We start from the raw sequence: 20244 nt of genomic DNA, 5'->3' as shown, positions 1-20244 counted from the left end.
TATTTCCAAAACAATCTACATCGATTCACACGATTATCATTAACCACAGATTATGAGTGATGTAGAAATAAAGATATGGTTTCATCTAAAGAGACCCACATGTAACTAAGTACAAAGTCACATACTATCTAGAGTAAAATTAAAGTAGAGTAAAGCTTTAACATAGCATAGTATAGACTAGTACTACAAATACTCAATACAAATAATCCAAAATAATGTGAAATCGGACCCTGGTTCCAAAATTGACTCATCAATGGACAACAGATTTATAGAAGAGCATATCCAAGGAATAATCAATCAGGCAAATAGGTGGACCGATACACAATAATAAGTAATAGTAAAAATACCAACGTACTTATATAAAACAATATAAGTAACAATAAAAATACCAAATGTATAGACAACAATATAAGTGTCGAATTGGATGGTAAATCCAAAATTGACCATACAGTGGACAACAGATTTATAAAGTAGCATATCCAAAGATAATCAATCAGGCAAATAATGACCCAATTCACACTATAACCAAATAAACCAAATAGGGTAGGTCCACATATACCCACATCCGGTAATATGTGCCTAACCTAAAAATTCATCAAATAAATTATTGGATCAAAATGTGGGACTAACGGCTTAAACAAAAGGACAGCCATAAAATCGATTCCATCCTGATGATCTGCCATCAGTACATTTGGGATCCAAAATAAAGACCAGAAATAAAACTAGGAGGTGTTATAAACTCAATCATCCTAGCAAATGCCAAGCTGAACAACTTGAGCTCAAAAAGGTAAAGTACCAAAGCATGTGAACTGCTCTGGTAACTTCTTACAACAAAGTTAACTTATGCTGATACTCGATAACTATAGCATGTAGCTACTACAAATTTATAAGAATATCTAGCATAAGAGCACTAAAAAGAGTTTAATGTGCCAGTAAACTCTAACAACCATAGCAAAATAGTAAGAGTAAGGTAGAAGTAATAACAAAACAGAACATCAAGAACGAGTAGACCAATTTCTGAAGAAACTGCAAATTTATAATTCGTTCTGATACTAATAAAAGAGAACAGGATAATTCCTAATTCAACATACCAAAATATAGATAAGTGCCTGAGGAAAGAAGTGAAAATAACTATAAATGGTCATTTGTTGCCAAAATATGGAATCACTATCCATAACTGTAATCTAACATGCTAGCTGTAAAGGGAGCAATCCATGACTTGAATAAACTATATTATAAGTAAGAATAATAAATCAGCTAAGGAACAATTCTTATATTAGACCAAAGTCTGAAAATATTAAGGATTAAAGCTAAATGTTCAAATCCTAATTAACATTCAACAATAATTTACTGTCTATGGAAGACATTCTACTGCCTAGATAACTGTAAACTTGTCATGAAAATGGTGAATTCCGAAATTCATTGAACAACTGAGGCCAACAATTGAACTAAAACTTCGAACCCACGTATTCATTCACCTATACACAGGCAGAATAGTCTATATAATATAGGAGTGTCCTAAAATTATGCATAATGATTGTCTATATAAATTCCTAATGACTGATTTAAAAAAACATCCCACATAGCAAATCCAGGTACATGTTACTATATAACTTGATTATGACCAATAACTGAATCAAATCCATACAAAAAAAATACAACATTCTTTCCAACTGGCAAAACAAGTAAGTAAAATGAGAACATAAGTTATACAACACATAAACATATAGCACAGTATAGTAGCATTACAATATTTAGTTCCATACCAATGCAACATCTAATATAAGTAAACACTCTAATGGCCTTAATAATTTTAACTAATTATAAACAGATACTAATCAAAGTATAAGCTGTAGATATATCAAATCTGGTGATTAATAACAAAAATCTAAGAAAATATCAAATCGTAACCAAACCGAGCCAAAACAATAACACTCATAGGAATAAGTTAACTTAATAGACATTAAGTTAATCTTCCTCTGAAGATGAAGATGTTGCCTCATCTGTTGTATTATCAGGGAGTAAATCCTTTATATGAAATTGACCAATTCGTCTATTTGTCGAATTGTCTTTTAATTCATATACTAAAGGAGATATTACCCTAACGACAGTACAGGGAACATATTTCTGACAAAACTTAGCAGAAATGGCATCACCTTTATTTGATTTTACAAAATTCCGTTTCAAAACTCGATCGCCCACAAAAAATCGCAAATCTCGTTTCCTCAAATTATACTGATGCTGATTTCTATGGTAAGAAGCTTTCAACTTCTTCCTAATGTCAGCGAATATTGGAGGTAAGTTTTGGAGATCTTCCATACGGTGAAGTTTCTCAGAAATTTGAGGAAGAGTTGTTGAATTTTCAGAAATTAAACCGAAATAATCACCTGACAATGGAACATGCCTACCAAAATTAACATAAGCTGGAGAGCACTGAGTGGTTTCATGAACAGAAGTTCGAATGGCTTGAGCAACTGAATGAATGTACTGATCCCAAGCTCTATGATCAGTGTAAGTGTAAGATCGAAGAGCAGTAACAATGCTACGATTTACACGTTCAGTGTGGTTAGCTTGCGGATGATAAGCTGCATTGTAGAATATCTTTTGGACCTTATATTTACTTAAAAGATCTTTAAAGGCTTTAGAAATAAATTGTGGACCATTATCACATGATACTATTTGGGGAATACCAAATAGTAAGAACACTTGCTCCTCTAAGAACTTCAAAATAGCTGGAGTTGTAGCCTTACGAAGAGGGCAAACTAAAGGAAATTTGGTGAAGTAATCTACAACAACCAAACAATACGTATTACCTGCATAACTACGTGGATACGGTCCAATAAGGTCTAAAGAGATCATTTGCCAAGGAAAATTAATGTTCCTAAACGAACCCATTAATCCAGCTTGAGGTAGGTTACTCGGCTTGCATGTTGCACAAACTCTACATCTAGAGATGTATTTCTTAACTGAGTTGCGCAGACCAGGCCAGTAATATAACTCAGCTATTTTACTAAATGTTTTATAAAAACCAAAGTGACCTGATGTCACATCATCATGAAAAGTTCTCAAGACTTCATCCCTATTTGCTGTTGGGACTACTATTTTCCAATCAGACATATTCGATAAAGATTCAACTGGACTGATTACATGTTTATACAGGATATTATTCTCTACCTTGAAATCAGGATATCTAGTAGGTTCTTGGGTGACATTATGAATCATCTTTCGATACCAATTATCTGGAGATAAAGTGGACATATCTAAAAGATTGATATCGAATGTACGTGACAACGCATCTGCAACCACAACACCATTGGCTTTGCGATGAACAATATTATAATCAAAGACAGAAAGCCTACAAATCCAACGGGATAAACGTTGTGACGGATTTTTCATGGAATGTAACCATAATAAAGAACTATGATCTGTGATGATAGTAAACTTACGACCCTCAAGATAGTACCGAAAGGCATCAAGACCATGGATAATTGCAAGAAGTTCTCTCTCTGTGGTGGAATAATTTTTCTGTGCTTTATTGAGCTTTTTGCTGGTATAAGCTATTGGATGTTCCGAACCATCCTTCATTTGAAACAGTACACCACCTGAAGCAGTGTTGGAACAATCTGTCATGAGATAGAAATGCTCTTTAAAATTCGGAGATGTTTTAAAATTCGGAGATGTCATGACAGGTGCACTAGTAAGAGCTTCTTTTATACGCCGGAAAGCATCATCGGCTTCTGAAGTCCATGTAATAGTTTGGCCTTTTTTCCTATTTTTAAGGAGATCTGTAAGTGGAGATAACAAAGTAGAATAAGACGGCACAAACCGACGATAATATCCACACATGCCTAATATCCTACGGACTTGAGTAGTAGTCTTAGGTATAGGAAAATCTTTGATAGCTGTAACTTTATCAGGGTCAGTCCTTAAACCTTTACTATCGACTACATATCCTAAAAATTTAAGACTAGGACGACAAAACTGACATTTATCTAAATTAATAGTTAAATTAGCCTCTTTGAGACGTAAAAACAATTTATCCAAAATTTCCATATGAAGAGAAAAATCAGGAGTGACAACCAAAATGTCATCCAAATAATAAAAAACATAGGGCTCTAACTGAGGACCAATGACTAAGTCCATCAGACGACACATTGTCTGAGGAGCTGAAACAAGACCAAAAGGCATAGTGACAAACTGAAATAATCCTTTTCCACTAACTGCAAAAGCTGTATACTTTTTACTTTCCTCACTCAAAGGAATCTGTAAAAAAGCTTTAGATAGATCGATAGAAGAAATATACCTAGCATTCTGGAGTTTACTTAGAATGACGTCTATTCGGGGAATAGGATAAGCATCCCGATTTGTAGTAATATTATTCAACTTTCGACCATCGAAGCAAACCCTAAAAGATCCATCTTTTTTCTTGGTTAACCACAAAGGACTACAGTAAGAAGACGTGGAAGGTTCAATGATCTTCAACTCTAACATGGAATCAATTTCCTTTTCCAAGTCAACTTGCCAAGCCTGAGGAATAGGATACTGATATTGTCTAAAAGGTGTGGTATCTCCCACCTCGATAGTGTGAGATATTAAGGATGTACGACCTAATTTGTCTTTTGACGAAAGGGTTGTAAATTTAGAGATCATATTCTCTAATTGACTTTGTTCTGAACTAGATAAACTAGTAAAATCCTGAATAGCACTAAGTAAGGACAGATTAAATTGAGAAATAGAAAAGGAAAAATTAGAACAATTTAGTGTGCTATTAAAAGCATTTAAGAAGTCCATACCTAAAATTATAGAATTCTGAACTGAAGGAATAATGTAGAATGTAATTTGTTTACATAAATCTGCTACTGTGATTTCAGTTTCAAATTTGCCTGTAATAGACTGAACTGTACCATCTGCAGTAGACACTTGCAGAGAAGAAATGGGCATAATAGAAATCTCAGCATTTTTCAGTAATGCTAATGAATGTGAACCTATCACAGAAATGTTCGAGCCACTATCTAAAAGAGCTAAACAAGATTGTCCTAAAATCTTAATAGGAAGATAAGGTCTATTATCATTATGTTTTCTCACTAATAACGAATTCAAATCAAAACAATTATTATCTGATTGATCAAAAATTTTAAATGGTACTAAACTAAACTTATTATCTCTACCTACACAATCAGAGGATGCAATAGGCAAACAAGAAGAATCAGAAATAAAAGAATCCTCCTGAATTGTGGTAGACTCTGGTATAGATACTGGAACTACTACACTGCTACTATTATGTTTATTACTAAGATTTGGGAAGATATTTGGGGAAGATAAGCTATGCGAATCAAATGTATTATATTGAGAAGTTACTTCTTGGAATGACTTGGTGTGGTGTGTGTTTGTTTTTTGGGGACAACCCCTTTCCCTTTCCGACTGGAAGACGGGTTTGGGTGGCTTGACGTGGTTGGACCAGTGACTTCGTTTGATGTAACGGTTTGATTCCCTGATGGGGGTGTGGACGGAGAAACGCTCAGGGGACGGACCTCCGATCGTTCGTTTCCCGAACACCTAAAACAATTGCGTTTGAGGGTATTTTCTTTACCACAACCGTGGCAGAAAATACGGGTACGAGGGATGCCGCAATCATAAAAAGTATGGCCAGACTCACGACAATTCCAGCACACTACAGAACTTACAACTGAGATATTACGCTCAGGGCCCTTAGATTGCCAAGAACGGTGCCTAAAAGGATTTTGGTGACCGAAAGAGTCAGAAGAGTGTTTGGAAGTGGTGGGAGGTTGAGAAGACCAAGATAAAGTTTCCTCCAAACGTTTACATTTCTCGGTGATGTCTGCTATACTGGTGATGTCTACTAAAGCTAATTGCTGGTGATAAAAAGGCAATAGACATTTTAGAATAATCTTAATTTTTGCAGAATCTGTTAGAGGAGTCTCAAGGCGACTACACATACCCAAAATGTTATTGATAAACATCGTAACAGACTCATTTGGCTTCTGTTTACGATTTTTGATTTGGTCTAGAAGGTCATCTTGAAAAGAATATGGTAGAAAATCAGATTTAAGTTTCTGAGCCAAATCAGACCAATTAGAAAAATTATTGCGGTTGTTTCTAAACCACGTAAAAGCTGCGCCTGTAAACAATTCAGCAGAAGCTGCAAAAAGATCATCTTCACTTACTCCTCTCGATACTCGAAGACATTCCACCCTATCCAAAAAAGAAATTACTTGGTCATAATGACCTTCACCAGAAAATGTAATGCCCCATTTATGTACCTGAACAGGTTTGGGGTGTAGAAATGAGTTAGCTGCTTGGACAGAAGAAATAGGAGTTGAAGTAGCAATTGGATTTACTCGTGAATCAAGTTCACCCTCTAGGCTAAGAATTCGGATTGAAATTGAGCGTTTATAAGATTGCTGATCCTCATTTGAACACGACAATAAATGAACACGGCCTGAGACATGAGCTAGACGTGATATCAGCCTGGAGTATAGGCTATCTTGGACAGTCCCTCTAAAATCGGATATCCTTTTAGCCAAATCATCCACAGTCTCATCAATCTCTTCTTGCTGTTCTAGAAAAGGAATACTTGTGGCAGAAATTTGTCGAAAGCTTCTGTTTCCTTCTTCTTGCCTTAAAGCTCCACGCAATAGTTTGCGTTTTAAATCCACATTGGAAGACTCATCAATATTGATGTCCCTAATTCTCAACTCATAATCTAATTCCTTGACTAATAAATGTTCTACCTTGAATGCAGACATTGTGAAAAAAAAAAAAAATAGATGAATAGATGAATAGACAAAGGAAATAATGTATTACCACTCCACAAAATCAATCGAAGAATAATCTAAGGTTAAAAAAATATATATATATCTAAATAAATATGTAACAACACACCACAAAATCAATCCAAGAATAATCTAAAGTTATTCACAAAAATTTTAAAATGGTTAAGTAAAGTTAAGTAAATATAACACAATCCTTGAAGCAACACACAATGGTTTCAACAAGTATATGATTAACAAATAATTGAATATAAAAACCCACCAATATTGGCTAATAAATATATATAAAAATAGTAATATCTAAATTATTAAATTCTTATAGTTCAATAATTAGTAAAATAGATTGTTAACTGTACACAATGATTAAGAAGGTGAGGGTTTAAATATGAATATAAGTAAACTGCAGCAATACAAGTATACCTATAAATGTAAATCTAATAAGAAAAGATAAATAAATAAGGAAGTTAAAAAAAATGAACAAAGAGCAACAGGAACAAATTAGAAATAATAAAGAATATTTTGCAAAGAGAAATATACTACAGAATGTACGGTCTGAACTGAGAAAAGGCACCACGTTGGGCTCGCCAATGTAACAAAATTGAGGAATGTGGGGCAAAAATGTGCAGTGTAGCAATAGGGTGAACTCTAAAATGCACCTTGATACAACAACGAACTAATATGGGGAATAATGGAAGATGGAAGGGATTAGATAGAAATAAATTATGTAAAAGAAATAAATATGAATTTTATGAAGTAAATATGAATTTTAAAATATAACAGAATTAAGTGTTGGCTAGCGACTATGCAGGAGAATGACCACTTGACACTCAAAGAAGGATTCGGCCAATTTGCATGCCCTACAGAGACCGTAAGATATAAGAATTAATGACAAGAAAACCACCAAGAAATAAACAGATGAAAAGTAAAAGTTGCTCTAGTGAATGCTTGGGCGCCAGGAAGTTAAATGTTTTCTTCCGAGATATCTTGTATTGCTGAAAATAAGAAAGATAGGTACTAATTGAAATATTAAATTTTAACCCAACTTTAATAAATACCAATTTTATGTACAGACTATTTTAAACCCTTATATATGACCCATCACCTCTTATATACAATTAACTTATCTATATTTACAGTAAAATCCCTGAATAATTATAAAACAATTTACCCCTGATATACCCCTTAAAAATTTCAAATTGTGACAAAAGTTAGATCCAATAATAATGTATAAATAATAAATATAATTATATACTACTCACTAATAGTTAGTTTTCGTTCAAAAATTGTTTAGGTTTTTAAGAAAAAAATTCTCTGGGATATGTGTGCACACAATAACCTAACAAAGAGAAATTCAAGGGAGAGTTATAACCTCATCCCTTGGTAAACAATAAATAATTAAATTAAATTACAATGATAAAATGTTTTTTTTTTTAGGAAAAATTGAAAATATTTATTATTAAGGATAGTTTTTGTTATTAAAAATTGAACCAAAAGTTAAACCTTGAAGAGGACATAAAAAAATTATTTAAAGTAATTGAATGATAATAAAAAAAAATAAGTCAGTTCTTCCTGTCGGTTTCCCTCGAAGAGTGGAGAACTGGACTCAGGTGGTAACAAGATACCAAACCTGTATTCCCTGGATCAGGTACTATTGGACAAATACGTCCCTTTAAACTGCTTCTTAATTTCCCATAAAAAAAACCAACTTGGAACTCCTTCCCCTTATCTTTATTAAGTATAACCCCAACTAAAAAATAATTCTTCCCCTGACTTGTAACTGGATCCTTGAGTAGGCTAAAAAAACAGTTGTGTTACTCCAAGTTTTTGTACATACAAAAGGTAAGGAAAAACACAAGGGTTATCAATCTTGAAAGGCGATACAAAAAATGTCAGGAAGTGACCTTATTGAAATAAAAACCTTAATGGTTTTCGGTAAATAGTGACCTTCGGATGGTGTGACAATGTTTTTATAATGTATGGATATATTAAATAGATAATTTTAACGGGAAACATGATCTATATATATTATAGAATAGAAAAAAAAAAGAAATATTAGCCGGTCTAAACGGTATGAAATTGAAATAAATAATTGTTCGCTTTAACTCTTGAAAGGAAATAAAAAATTGAGATAGATATAGAATCTAATACTTATAATTTATTTAGGTATAAAACTTTTCCTTAATGAAATAAGGTGAAATATAACAAGTATCAAGTATATGAAATACCTATCAAAGACGAAATTAAAATAGGTCTGAATTTTACTAACTATGGCGGATGATATAAAGGATTTTTTCTTATAATTTATTTGTAATGTTATCTTACCGGCTAGGGTGATCCAACTGAAAATATCCTCGTACAAAACAACAAAATAACTCAAATGGTTTCTTCTAAAATAACAGCATTTCACATAAAAAATAAACTTAAACCAAATTCGGGAAAAAAAAATGGACTCCCAGCCGCTCTACTCTGAGATGTTTATTCACTCACATCCAGTTAACAAGTGACAAGTTGAGATTTTACACGTCGCAGAATAAATGTACTTTCAGAATTTCACCGCTGAGGGCGCAGTTTAATACCAACATCAGAAAATAAAATTTACTGGGAGTTATTTAAATATTTAGTTTAAGAATATTTTAATATGAATTTAATTTAGAATCAAATTAAAAGATTCCAGTCACAAAAAGAAGGTAAACGATTATTTAAGTAACGGACTCGTTACAAATTGTAACAGGAAAATACGTCTTCGTGAAAAATTATTTTTCTTCCAATCAGGATTTTTTTCAATGTATAAAATATAGGCATTTAGTGCACATATGTCTATAATATTCATAAAGAGCCTGAATGGCCAACGAGCAGTTCTTCTTTTACAGGAATATTCCCTAATCAGTTTGTCGGCATTATCAACACCACCCTTGGTATTATTATAGTCTAAAATCATCAAGGGTTTGTTTTGAGAGTCTTGACAAATTATATCACTATCGTGTTGACTTGAAAGAAGATGTACCATCCTGTGTATTTTAGGTATGTACGAAACCATAGCTAATTCTTTAGTAAAAGCAAATATTGACGACTCCGCAGGTCTTTTTGTCAAACTTAGTTGTGGTGGTGTATCAGGTTTATTTTTGCGGACGGTCCCAAGTAAAGTAAGGTTTTTAGATAAAAGATATTGAGCAAGAGGAACATTGGTAAAAAGTTGTCAGTTGTAATTCCTCTCCAACTGCCATGATATGGTTCCACCAGATCTTTCACAACACGAAATCCCTGATTTTTCTCTATTCTACCACCTGGTAGTTTTCCAAGGTACACCTGAAGTTTTGATAAATAACATGTTTTAACATCCGCGGCAGCCCAAATTTTTATCCCATAGCGGCAAGGTTTTGATTTTATATATTGTCTAAAAGGACACTTTCCTCTAAAACTCACTAACTGTTCGTCAACGGTTATATGTTCGTATGGTTCAAAGGCTTTGTCACAGTTAGAGACGAACATGTCCCAAATTACTCGTATCGCCGCTAACTTATCCTGTTCCTTCCGCTCCACCCTGGTCACTTTGTCATCAAACCTCAAGAAACTCGATAATTCTTCAAATCGCTTCCTAGCGAATGCGGCTGTAAAAAATGACCGGCGTATTGAGGTGTCTGTAGACCATATCTCTCGTGTCGATTCTTTCCCACACCTTAAAGCACCAGCTTTGATAAGTGCTCCTAAAAAGCTATCCAGTTCATTGTTGGTAAGTACCGTCCACTCTTTTTTGTTATTCGGATGTTTTTCGTTCCACTCTTGATAACGCCTAACAGCTTCTTCATTAGTATGAAGGCATATGACATTCTTCATCTCTTCGGTCAAAAATAAATTGAAATAGTCTAAAAACGTGTTGGAATTTTTACTATAGTTTGTTAAGCCTGGATGTACATTTATAATATTTTTTTGTTGCCTCTTGGATCTCACGAAAGGTAGGCTATTCCACTGCATTCCAGATTTGGATGTATATGTTGGACCACTAACCTCACTAATATTATCGTCCACTTCGGTAGGTTCTGCATCTGATTCCTCGTCACTGTTGACTTCTAAATTGTCCTCAGTTTCCAAAACATTTTCCTCAAAAACATCTTGCTCTTCGCTATCTGATTCGTCGGTAATCTCATAGTCGAAATCGGAGTCTGATATCCCTTCTTCTATATTTCGGATAATTTTTTCATGTTCTTGGTCGCTTATTGTCATTTTCATTCTCTTACGGTCCATTTTTCAATGTAAACTGACGAAAAATGTTAAAAATAATAAAAATATTCTGGTGCCTCTAAATGCCCAATCGGGGTCACAGCGAGACTCCACTTATCTAAATCTCTCTTACAGACCACTGCACCTCACGAATGTTCGTGGTATACTAACAGAAAACGTAGGAGACACGTCCACACAAATACCTGATTGCGCGGTTGCCAAATGTTTCAAATAAAGATATTATAGCCAAAAATGTATGTCTGGGGTCCCATAGTGACCCCGATTGGGCATTTAAGGGTTAATAAACAATATAAATTCCAACTATGTATGTTTATTATATTTTTTACTAAAAAAATTAATTGCACATATTACTAATATATATAGAAAAACATTGCTTTTTTTATTTTTTTAATTGGGAAACTTTTTCAAATGTGCTCAGTAGGCCTTTAAACCTATAAGCCGTCACACACATTTTGCATATTTTTCGTGGCCGATTAGATAAATACCAACCTAACTACAAAGCCTGAAAACCTCAAAACTGTTTCTATTGACCCCGTTTTACGGTACTGTGATTCAATGAAATATTTAGTATATGATTCTAATAGGCCTATTACTAAATCCCGATTAATTTTAAATTGTACTAGATTGTGCTAGATTTGTAGTAATAGATAACTTGATTGAACTGCTTGAAAATGATTATTTTGCACTTCGGTTTAAACTTTAATATATTTCACGTTTCTAAGAAACTGGATATAATTGATATAATAAGAAGAATAAGAAGAATATAATAAGATGTCTCATTCAAAGATTATTTAAATAATAATAGCTACTTTGTGGTTTTTCTTATTTAATAAACACTAATAATATACTTAAAACAGCAATCTGATCAGGGCCAAGCCGTGCCGGGGTGCAAGGGGTGCGTGGCACCCGGGCGGCGCTCGCTTGGGGTGGCAAAATTTACTCAAAAATATAAAAATATAAATATCAAAAAATAAAATCAAAACGCCAAACGCGGTCTTTCCATGTGATGTATAATATACATTAGTATAATCAAAACAATAATACCAAAATTGTGCGTAGCTGGCGCTGACCGATGCTATTACATGCAACGGTGGCGGCGGTAGAGAAACTATCAGTGAATTAATATTTCGGGCCGAAATCTATACGTGTTTTCTATGTTTTCTTTCATGCGAGTAAGTTTTACCGAAAGATAGTTGCGAATTTAATGACAAGTTACCTATTAGTGTGATTTTTTAAAAATTTATTTCTGTTATACATTATATTATTACTGTTATCAGTGTATTGTGAATGATAAGTTTATCCAAATAGCTTTTTATTACCTACACAAATTATATAAAGTTAAAGTAGTATTTTGCACCTTTTACTGATTTAATTTTTTTTTAGCATATAAAATTTCCGGTCTTTATTCTTGTTCACATTATAAACTGTTATTTACTGATTTAGATGGCTGATGTTAGAAATAGACTTTCTGGTTCACAATATCGAAACAGAAGGATAGAAAAAGAGGAAGACCACAAACGATTATCTGGCTTACTAAAAAAGTTTATTTGTATCCACGACGAGTACGCAACCTCAACCTTCAACAATCCAAGCATTAGATGTTCAACCTTTTAAATTAAGTGAAAAAGATGCAGAGGACCAAAATAAATCGACCGCCGAAAACATTACACTGGACCAGGATACTCCCTCATTAAATACTACGCAAACCGAAACCGCAGATATTGATTGAAGTGTAGAGCAATGTAAAAATCCAGCATATTGGCCAGAGTGTAGCATTTCAAATCACCCTGTTTGTATTAAAACACCGAAATATTTTCTCAATCCCTTTGTGTCATTGGGATTGATAATATAAACATTTCTGGTCTGTATATATTAAATAAGATGCGTATTTCTTTGGTATTTCTTTGATCGTTTCCGCTTAATATTGCGCGTCAAATAAACATCCACTTAGATTGGTGAGAAAGTTATGCGGGGACGCGAACGATTTTTAAGAATAACATCACTCTGCAATAGACTACCGAAGTGGTCACTTCATTGTTTCGAGTCACCATTTTTTTTAAATTCGTAATGGTTTTTTGTTTTTCGTTTTTGTCATGGAAATATAGTGTATTGTAGCAGTTAAATGTGAAGTTTAAGTGGATGTTGGGATTGAAATCTTGAAAGGAAAAAATGCGGCGTGTGTAATCTAAAAAAGCCGGCAAATTTTATTTGTGGAAAGGTGAATTTAATTCAAAAATGCGATCTGGCAGTTTTTTGTTGAGTTAATCACCGATGTGTTGTATTGTGTCCTATTTGAGAGATTTGAAAAATAGCGTTACAATAATTTAAGAGGTCCACATGGTTTCAAGCAAGAACTTGAAAAGCCGAGCTTTGAAGATCACAGTTTCTTGTCATCCAAGATAATCCGAGGCTCTAATCCAGTGCCCAACTTCCAAAGAATTGTCTATTTGTTTTCCCTGGTCATTTTAGACCATTTTGCAGCTTGAGTGAGACGCATTTGTGTTTGTTTGCAGTGCTTTAGTTCAAGAACTTTCTTAAAGAAAACAGTATTTAGTAAGTACGTTACTAAGTAAGGTACTTTTTCTCAAAATTTTACTAAGTAGAAATAGACATTATTCATTAAATTAAAAAATTGCTTCATGGCAAGTTGAAAAATTGTAGGTAATAAATAAAATTATAAATTTTATGGATTGGCTAATTGTCATATTTTTGAATGCAAATAATTTTACAATTTAGTTAATATTTCAAAAAATTATTAACAAAAAGTTGTTCTTATATAACCATAAATTTTGATTAGTTTTGTTTCAAAAGAGTAAACACTACGTAAACTAATATTTTTCATTTCTAATAATTATTTAAATAGTTACAACTAGTTGTTGGAACCGCTACAAAATGTCGCCCAACCATTATTTAAATTCCTATAGTGTCCCCAACGTCTAGAGTTTGTTGTTAAACCATTGCACCATTGTAAGTTGTTTTTGCATTTTGTTAATTTTATTTGTAATAACTGTTTATGGTGAAGTAATAATAAATATGTGATGTTTCTCCCTAAACCAAGTGTAATATTATTTCCTTTAAAAATATTATAACCCTTTTAATATTCTTTTAGGAAAGAAAAGCCTTTCTTTCCATCCAGCAGGAAGATTCTTTGTTTGTTTGCTTACTCTATCTCCAGCTCAGTAATTTCTGTCCCCAGTTTTCAACCCCCTATAAGTGATACCCAATGTGGTAGGCAAATATAACCGCTACAACAGATAGGTACTGTTAGACTAATAATTTTAGTCATAGGTCCAGTACAATTAAAAAATATTATTTATCCTGTAAATAATTTAAACAGATCTTTTAGCTCTACTTACTTCGTAAAAAAGTTGACGAATAATGAAAAAGTACTTAAAAACTGGCTTATTTACTAAAAATATAAAGATTCAGTATACTGCTTTTCCTGCAAATTATTTGAAGTTTTTTCTACTCGTAATAGTTTTAGCGCTAATAATGGTTTTAGGGACTGGCAACACTTGTCTCGGGCTTTAGAAAGACACGAAACTAGTAAGGGGCATTTCGAAAGTGTTAAGAAATGGGTTGAATTAAAAAACTCAATTGAAAAAGGTTTAACTGTAGATTATATGAATCAGAATTTATTTCAAATATAAAGGGGTGTAAAGCTAGTTCGCGTCCGTAGTAGAACACTACACGTGCACCCTGGATAACGCTAAATGAACTAGCACAAAAGGCGCCAGATAATCTTGAATCTCCTGGCAATTCAAATATCACAGAAAATCTTTCCAGAAATGACACTTGTAAACGGACCTTATCAGGACCATTTGACCAAAGAACTCGGACCAAGCATACGAGTTTGCCATTTTAACATAGAAGGCATAAGCAGGGCAAAATGTCAAATCCTGCACAGACTTTTAAAAGACAACGAAGTTGACCTAGTAGCACTTCAGTAAACTCACACAGAAAACGAAGGTCAACTAAGCTCAAGAGGAAAAATCCCCGGCTATGATCTTTTGGGCGCTACCTACGATAGAGCTTACGGACTGGCAACATATGTCCGTTCAAACATAGAAAATGCAGCATTAATCGTCACTTCTACCAAGAACAACATCCACGAGGTAACTGTGAAAATAGGCAATGTCATAATAGCTAACATGTACAAACCTCCTGCTATTACCTGGCCTGTCCAAGTTCTTAATCCCTATGAACACCCAGCCATATACGTAGGGGATTTCAACAGCCACCATGAGATGTGGAAATACTCAGACACTGACAGAAATGGCACGTCCCTTGTGGAATGGGCAGAGAAACATGGTGCCTACCTTCTATTCGTCGCCAAAGATAGAGGCACTTTCAGATCTGCGGCCTGGAGGAGAGAATATAACCCTGATCTCTGTTTTGTTACCATTGACAACAAAGGCCAACCGCTAGCAGCATCACGAAAGGTTATGCCTGACTTTCTACATAGTCAACATCGCCCCGTCCTAATCAAGATCGGTATCAGCATTCCGATTATAAGATCGTTCCCACGCCTCAGATGGAACTTCAAGAAAGCTAACTGGTCTGCTTTCACCAGTAACCTTGACAAATGCCTAGGATGGATTTCACCAAAGAGCCAGAACTACGGGAGACTAACAGGAGCAATAATCACCTCAGCAAAAGCGACAATCCCTAGAGGATACCGCAAAGAATATATCCCTGGTTGGACAGAACAGAGCGAAAAACTGTATGAAGAATATTGCGAAGATGGAAAGCAGGAGATTGCAGACGAACTACTCCACAGCATTGATGCTGCCAGGCGTGAAAAATGGACCCAGACAGTACAAAACCTAGACTTTCAGAAGTCAAGTCGACAAGCTTGGTCCCTACTGCGGAAACTCGGAAGTAGCAACCCACCCGTTCGCCAAACCAACCTAGTAACTCCAGACCAAATAGCTACGCACATAGTGTCAACCTCTAGGGCACCTCAAAATCGTTTACATACAATTAAAGTTAAAAAAGACCTCAAAACCATAAAATCTAGTCTTGCACACTCAACAGAATATTCCAACCCATTTACGCATGAAGAAATATCGCAAGCCCTAAATGAAATGAAAACAGGAAAAGCGCCGGGTTTCGACGCCATTCACGCTGAGTTCCTCAAACATAGCGGCAGATTCACTAGGCAATGGCTCGCAGAATTCTTTTCTGACATCCTTCAAACGGGAAACGTCCCCCACCAACTCAAAAATGCAAAAATCGTCGCCATTTTAAAACCAGGGAAAAGTAATAATTCACCGAAAAACTACCGCCCCATCGCACTCTTAAGTATGGTGTACAAATTGTTCGAAAGACTGTTGTATAATAGAATCAGCAAAACCATATTCCAACACTTACCAGTGGAACAGGCAGGATTTCGGCCAAACCGCAGCTGCCCAGACCAGGTACTCGCCCTGACCAATTATGTGGAATCAAACTTTCAAAAGCAATTAAAAACAACCGCTGTACTACTACTATTACTAAGGATTTCCACAGTTTTCACTGTCCTCCTTCACTCAACCGTTTTCTCCAATTTTCCCTGTCATTCCAGTCTCCATCTCGCAGGGTTCTTTTCTCCATAGCCTCGTCGATTTCATCTCTGAATGACCTTCGGGGTCTTCCTCTCTTTCTTCTTCCAATCGGGCTCCATTCTGTGATTTTGTTTATCCAGCGTCCTCTGTCCGCTCTTCTGACGTGGCCGTACCAGGATAGTCTCTTCTCCTCTATATAGTCGATTATGTCTTATTGCACTTCCATTTTCCGCTTAATCTCTGCGTTTTCAATTCTGTCTCTTTTTGTAAGTCTACAGCTTCTCCTCAGAAACTCCATTTCTACTGCTCTTATTCTACCTCTATTTCTCTTGTTTATTGTCCAGTTTTCGGACCCATATGTCAGGATACTTCTTGTCAGGGTATTATATATTCTCTTTTTTGTCTTTATCGTAATGTTCTTATCCCACAACACTGAGTTTAGTTGTCTTATACAGTTTCTTGTTTGTCTCAGTCTGTTGTTTATATCTTCTTCTGTTGTTCCCTGGTTCGATATTATGGTTCCTAAATACTTGAATTTATCTGTTCCATTTATTTGTCTTCCCTCGTCTATCTCTAGGTTTCTCATATCCTTGTTTTCTGTTGTTAGGTATTCGGTTTTCTCTAAGTTTATTTCCATTCCGTTGTTTTTATATTCTTCTTCTAGTTTTCTGAGCATAAAGCTGAGATCTTCTTCATCTTAAAAACTTAAGGTGTATAGGTATTCGTCTCTTACTGGTATGCCCATTTCTTCGCACTTTCTCCTCCATGGTTTGAGTGTCTTTTCTAAGAATATTTTAAACAGAGTAGGGGACGTAGCACAGCCTTGTAGAAGTAATTTTGTCGTCTTAAATGGATTGTAGGCTTTATTTCCACATTTAATAGCTACTTTGTTTTCTTTGTATAGTGCTTTAACTGCTTTTATTAGTGTTTGTCGGATTCCGAGATCATTCATTGCTTCCCATAATTTGACTCTAGGTATTGAGTCATATGCTTTCTTTAGATCAACAAAGGCCAGATGGACCGGTCTACCTTTTGCCATTTTCTTCTCTATCAGTTGTTCTAATGTGTACGTATGATCTAGGCATGATTTTCCTACTGTGAACCCTGCTTGGTCTTCTCCAATTTTTCCTATTATTTCAGTTTCTAGTTTTTCTTTAATAATTTTCCCGTAAAGTCTACCTACCGACGATATTATACTAATTCCTCTATAGTTTTCACATTTTTTCCTGTTTCCTTTCTTATGTATGGATGTGATGTATGCTTGTGTCCATTCCGCAGGTATTTCTTCTCCATTTAGTCCTCTTTCGAACATTCTATGTAGCATGCGGAATAACTTTTCCGTTCCGTTTTTAATTAGTTCGTTTGGTATTCCTCCGGGTCCTTTGGCTTTTTTGTTCTTCAATGTCTTGATTGCTCTCTTAACTTCTGCCAGGCTTATTTCTATCTGGTCGTATGCCCCATTTCCTGCATGTTCTATATTCTCTTCCTGAAATTGGGGACGGTTTTCTGTAAGTAGTTCTACGTAGTATTCTTGCCACTCGTTTTCACTAATTTTGCCGATCTGGGTTTTCTCTGTCTTATTTCGTTGAAGTGCTTTTAATATTAGCCATGATTCTGAATTTCTCGTTCCTCCGATATGTCGTTCTATCTCTGTGCATGCTTGTTCCCATCGTTCGTTCTTTTCATTTGTTACTCTTTTCTTTACCTCTCTGTTTTTCGCTCTATATAGGTCTAAGTCTTCCTGTTTTTTGGTGTTTAGGTATTTTATGTGTAGTTTTTTCTTTTCTTTTATGCATTTCAATGTGTCTTCCCTTAATTTTATATTCTGATGGGTGTTCCTTTGGTCGTCTTCTCCAAGAGCTTCTAAGGCCGCTGAAATCAGGCAGGTTTTTATGTGTTCATGCATTTCATCTAACGTGTCATATCTGAATTCTTCTAGTTTTTGGTCTAGTCTTCTTTTGTATAAATCTTTTATTGATTCTTCCTGCAATAGATGTAATTTGAGCCTCTTTTCGTTTGTCTTCATCGATCTATCTGCTGCTTATGACACTGTGTGGCGACAAGGGGCAATATATAAATTAATGCGAATAATCCCATGCAGAAAGACCACTGAGTTTATTAACGCCATGCTATCCAACAGATGTTTTAAAGTTATATTGGGAGACAAGACTAGTACCCAAAGAAAACTGAATAATGGACTTCCACAAGGATTCGTGCTGGCTCCCATGCTTTTCAGCCTCTACATAGCAGACATGCCAGAACCCACATCAAAAAAGTTTGGATACGCAGACGACTGGATGCTTGCCGCAAGTCATAAAGAATTCGAGGTCACTGAACGCATTCTAACAAACGATTTAAATGCCCTAGGGGATTATTTCCGCAATAATACGCAAATGGAGGTTGCAACCCAATCCAACTAAGACAGAAGTGTCCTGCTTCCATTTGAACAACAAGATGGCCAACTATCAACCTCAAATCCATTTTGAGGATAGACTCCTTAACTATAATAAACACCCAAAATACTTAGGTGTTACACTTGACAGAACGCTAAACTTTAAAGAGCATCTTACTAAGACTGCTGCAAAACTCCGAACTCGTAACAAAATCCTGCAAAAGCTCTGCGGCACTACATGGGGCTCCTCAGCACCCACACTTAGATCGACATCATTAGTACTGGTATACCCCGTAGCGGAATCCTGTGCACCAGTATGGATAAACAGTCCACATACTCACCGTGTTAATGTCCAACTCAACCAAGCCATGCGAACTATATCGGGCACAATCAAGGCCACTTACTGGTTACCAGCTTTGAGTCATATAGCTCCTGAGCTCCGCTCCCATGAACTTCCGCCAGAGACATAAATAGGCTCTGTTCAAGACACCCGCCTCTAAAAACAGCAAAAAGGCTAGTAGATCAAAACTTTAATGTAACTGAACGGTGGAGAGAACAATGGGAGAATAACGCTGCACCAGCTAACTGGAACATGCCATGTATTACAAGCAAACCTGAGGGCTTCAACCAACCGAGACGAATTTGGACCACACTCAATAGAATAAGGACGAACTATGGCAGATGTTCCTACTCACTTTTTAGATGGGGAAAAATACAATCACCAAATTGCGACTGCGGCGCCGAAAGGCAAACAGTAAAACACATGGTAGAGGAATGCCCGATTAGATCCTATAACGGCAACCCTTCGGATTTCCTGGCTGCTACAAAAGAGTCAATCGAATATATTTATAATCTAGATGTTTGTTTGTAGAATAATATTTTTGTATTTACTGTTGTTTGTAATTTATATAATTTATATATATGTATATATATGAACCTGTGATGTAACCATACCCTAAATAATAATCAAATATACAAAAAGATGAACATCTGTTTTAAAAAGAATTATTTTTGTGATTCAATTTTTGGCTGGACAAAATTTAGCTTTTAGGGGCAACGGTCAAAAACTATTCGAAAAAGGTAATGCTAATTTTATGCAATTAATTGAGACAATTGCAAAATTTGATAGTGTAATAACTGACCTTATCGGCAGGATTCAAAAAGATAGTATAAAAATGGCACATTATTTGGGCGATAAAATTGAATCCTTAAAAATGTGCAAATATTTTTAAATTATCCTTGATTGCACACCTGACATTAGTCATCACGAACAAAT

General features: G+C 35.1%; 3 protein-coding genes across 3 annotated transcripts in view; 1 reads left to right on the top strand and 2 right to left on the bottom strand.

The window, feature by feature from the left end:
* LOC140439502 (uncharacterized) overlaps window positions 1-20244 on the bottom strand; it is a 171776-nt gene that overhangs the window by 62342 nt on the left and 89190 nt on the right. The gene's annotated exons all lie outside the window — the stretch shown is intronic.
* On the bottom strand, window positions 4835-9504 carry LOC140450994 (uncharacterized). Its single transcript, XM_072544701.1, has 2 exons — window positions 9114-9504; window positions 4835-8585 (listed from the first exon to the last, which is right to left on the bottom strand). The coding sequence occupies exon 2, from the start codon at window positions 6765-6767 to the stop codon at window positions 5355-5357; it is 1413 nt and encodes a 470-aa protein (XP_072400802.1). The 5' UTR covers window positions 6768-8585; window positions 9114-9504; the 3' UTR covers window positions 4835-5354.
* On the top strand, window positions 15182-18996 carry LOC140432838 (uncharacterized). Its single transcript, XM_072520974.1, has 2 exons — window positions 15182-16365; window positions 18678-18996. The coding sequence occupies exons 1-2, from the start codon at window positions 15182-15184 to the stop codon at window positions 18994-18996; spliced, it is 1503 nt and encodes a 500-aa protein (XP_072377075.1).

Source organism: Diabrotica undecimpunctata, chromosome 1, assembly GCF_040954645.1.
Source record: "Diabrotica undecimpunctata isolate CICGRU chromosome 1, icDiaUnde3, whole genome shotgun sequence".
Lineage (NCBI taxonomy): Eukaryota > Metazoa > Arthropoda > Insecta > Coleoptera > Chrysomelidae > Diabrotica > Diabrotica undecimpunctata.
Note: the sequence above shows the minus strand (reverse complement) of the source record. Positions and strands in the feature narration are given on the sequence as shown.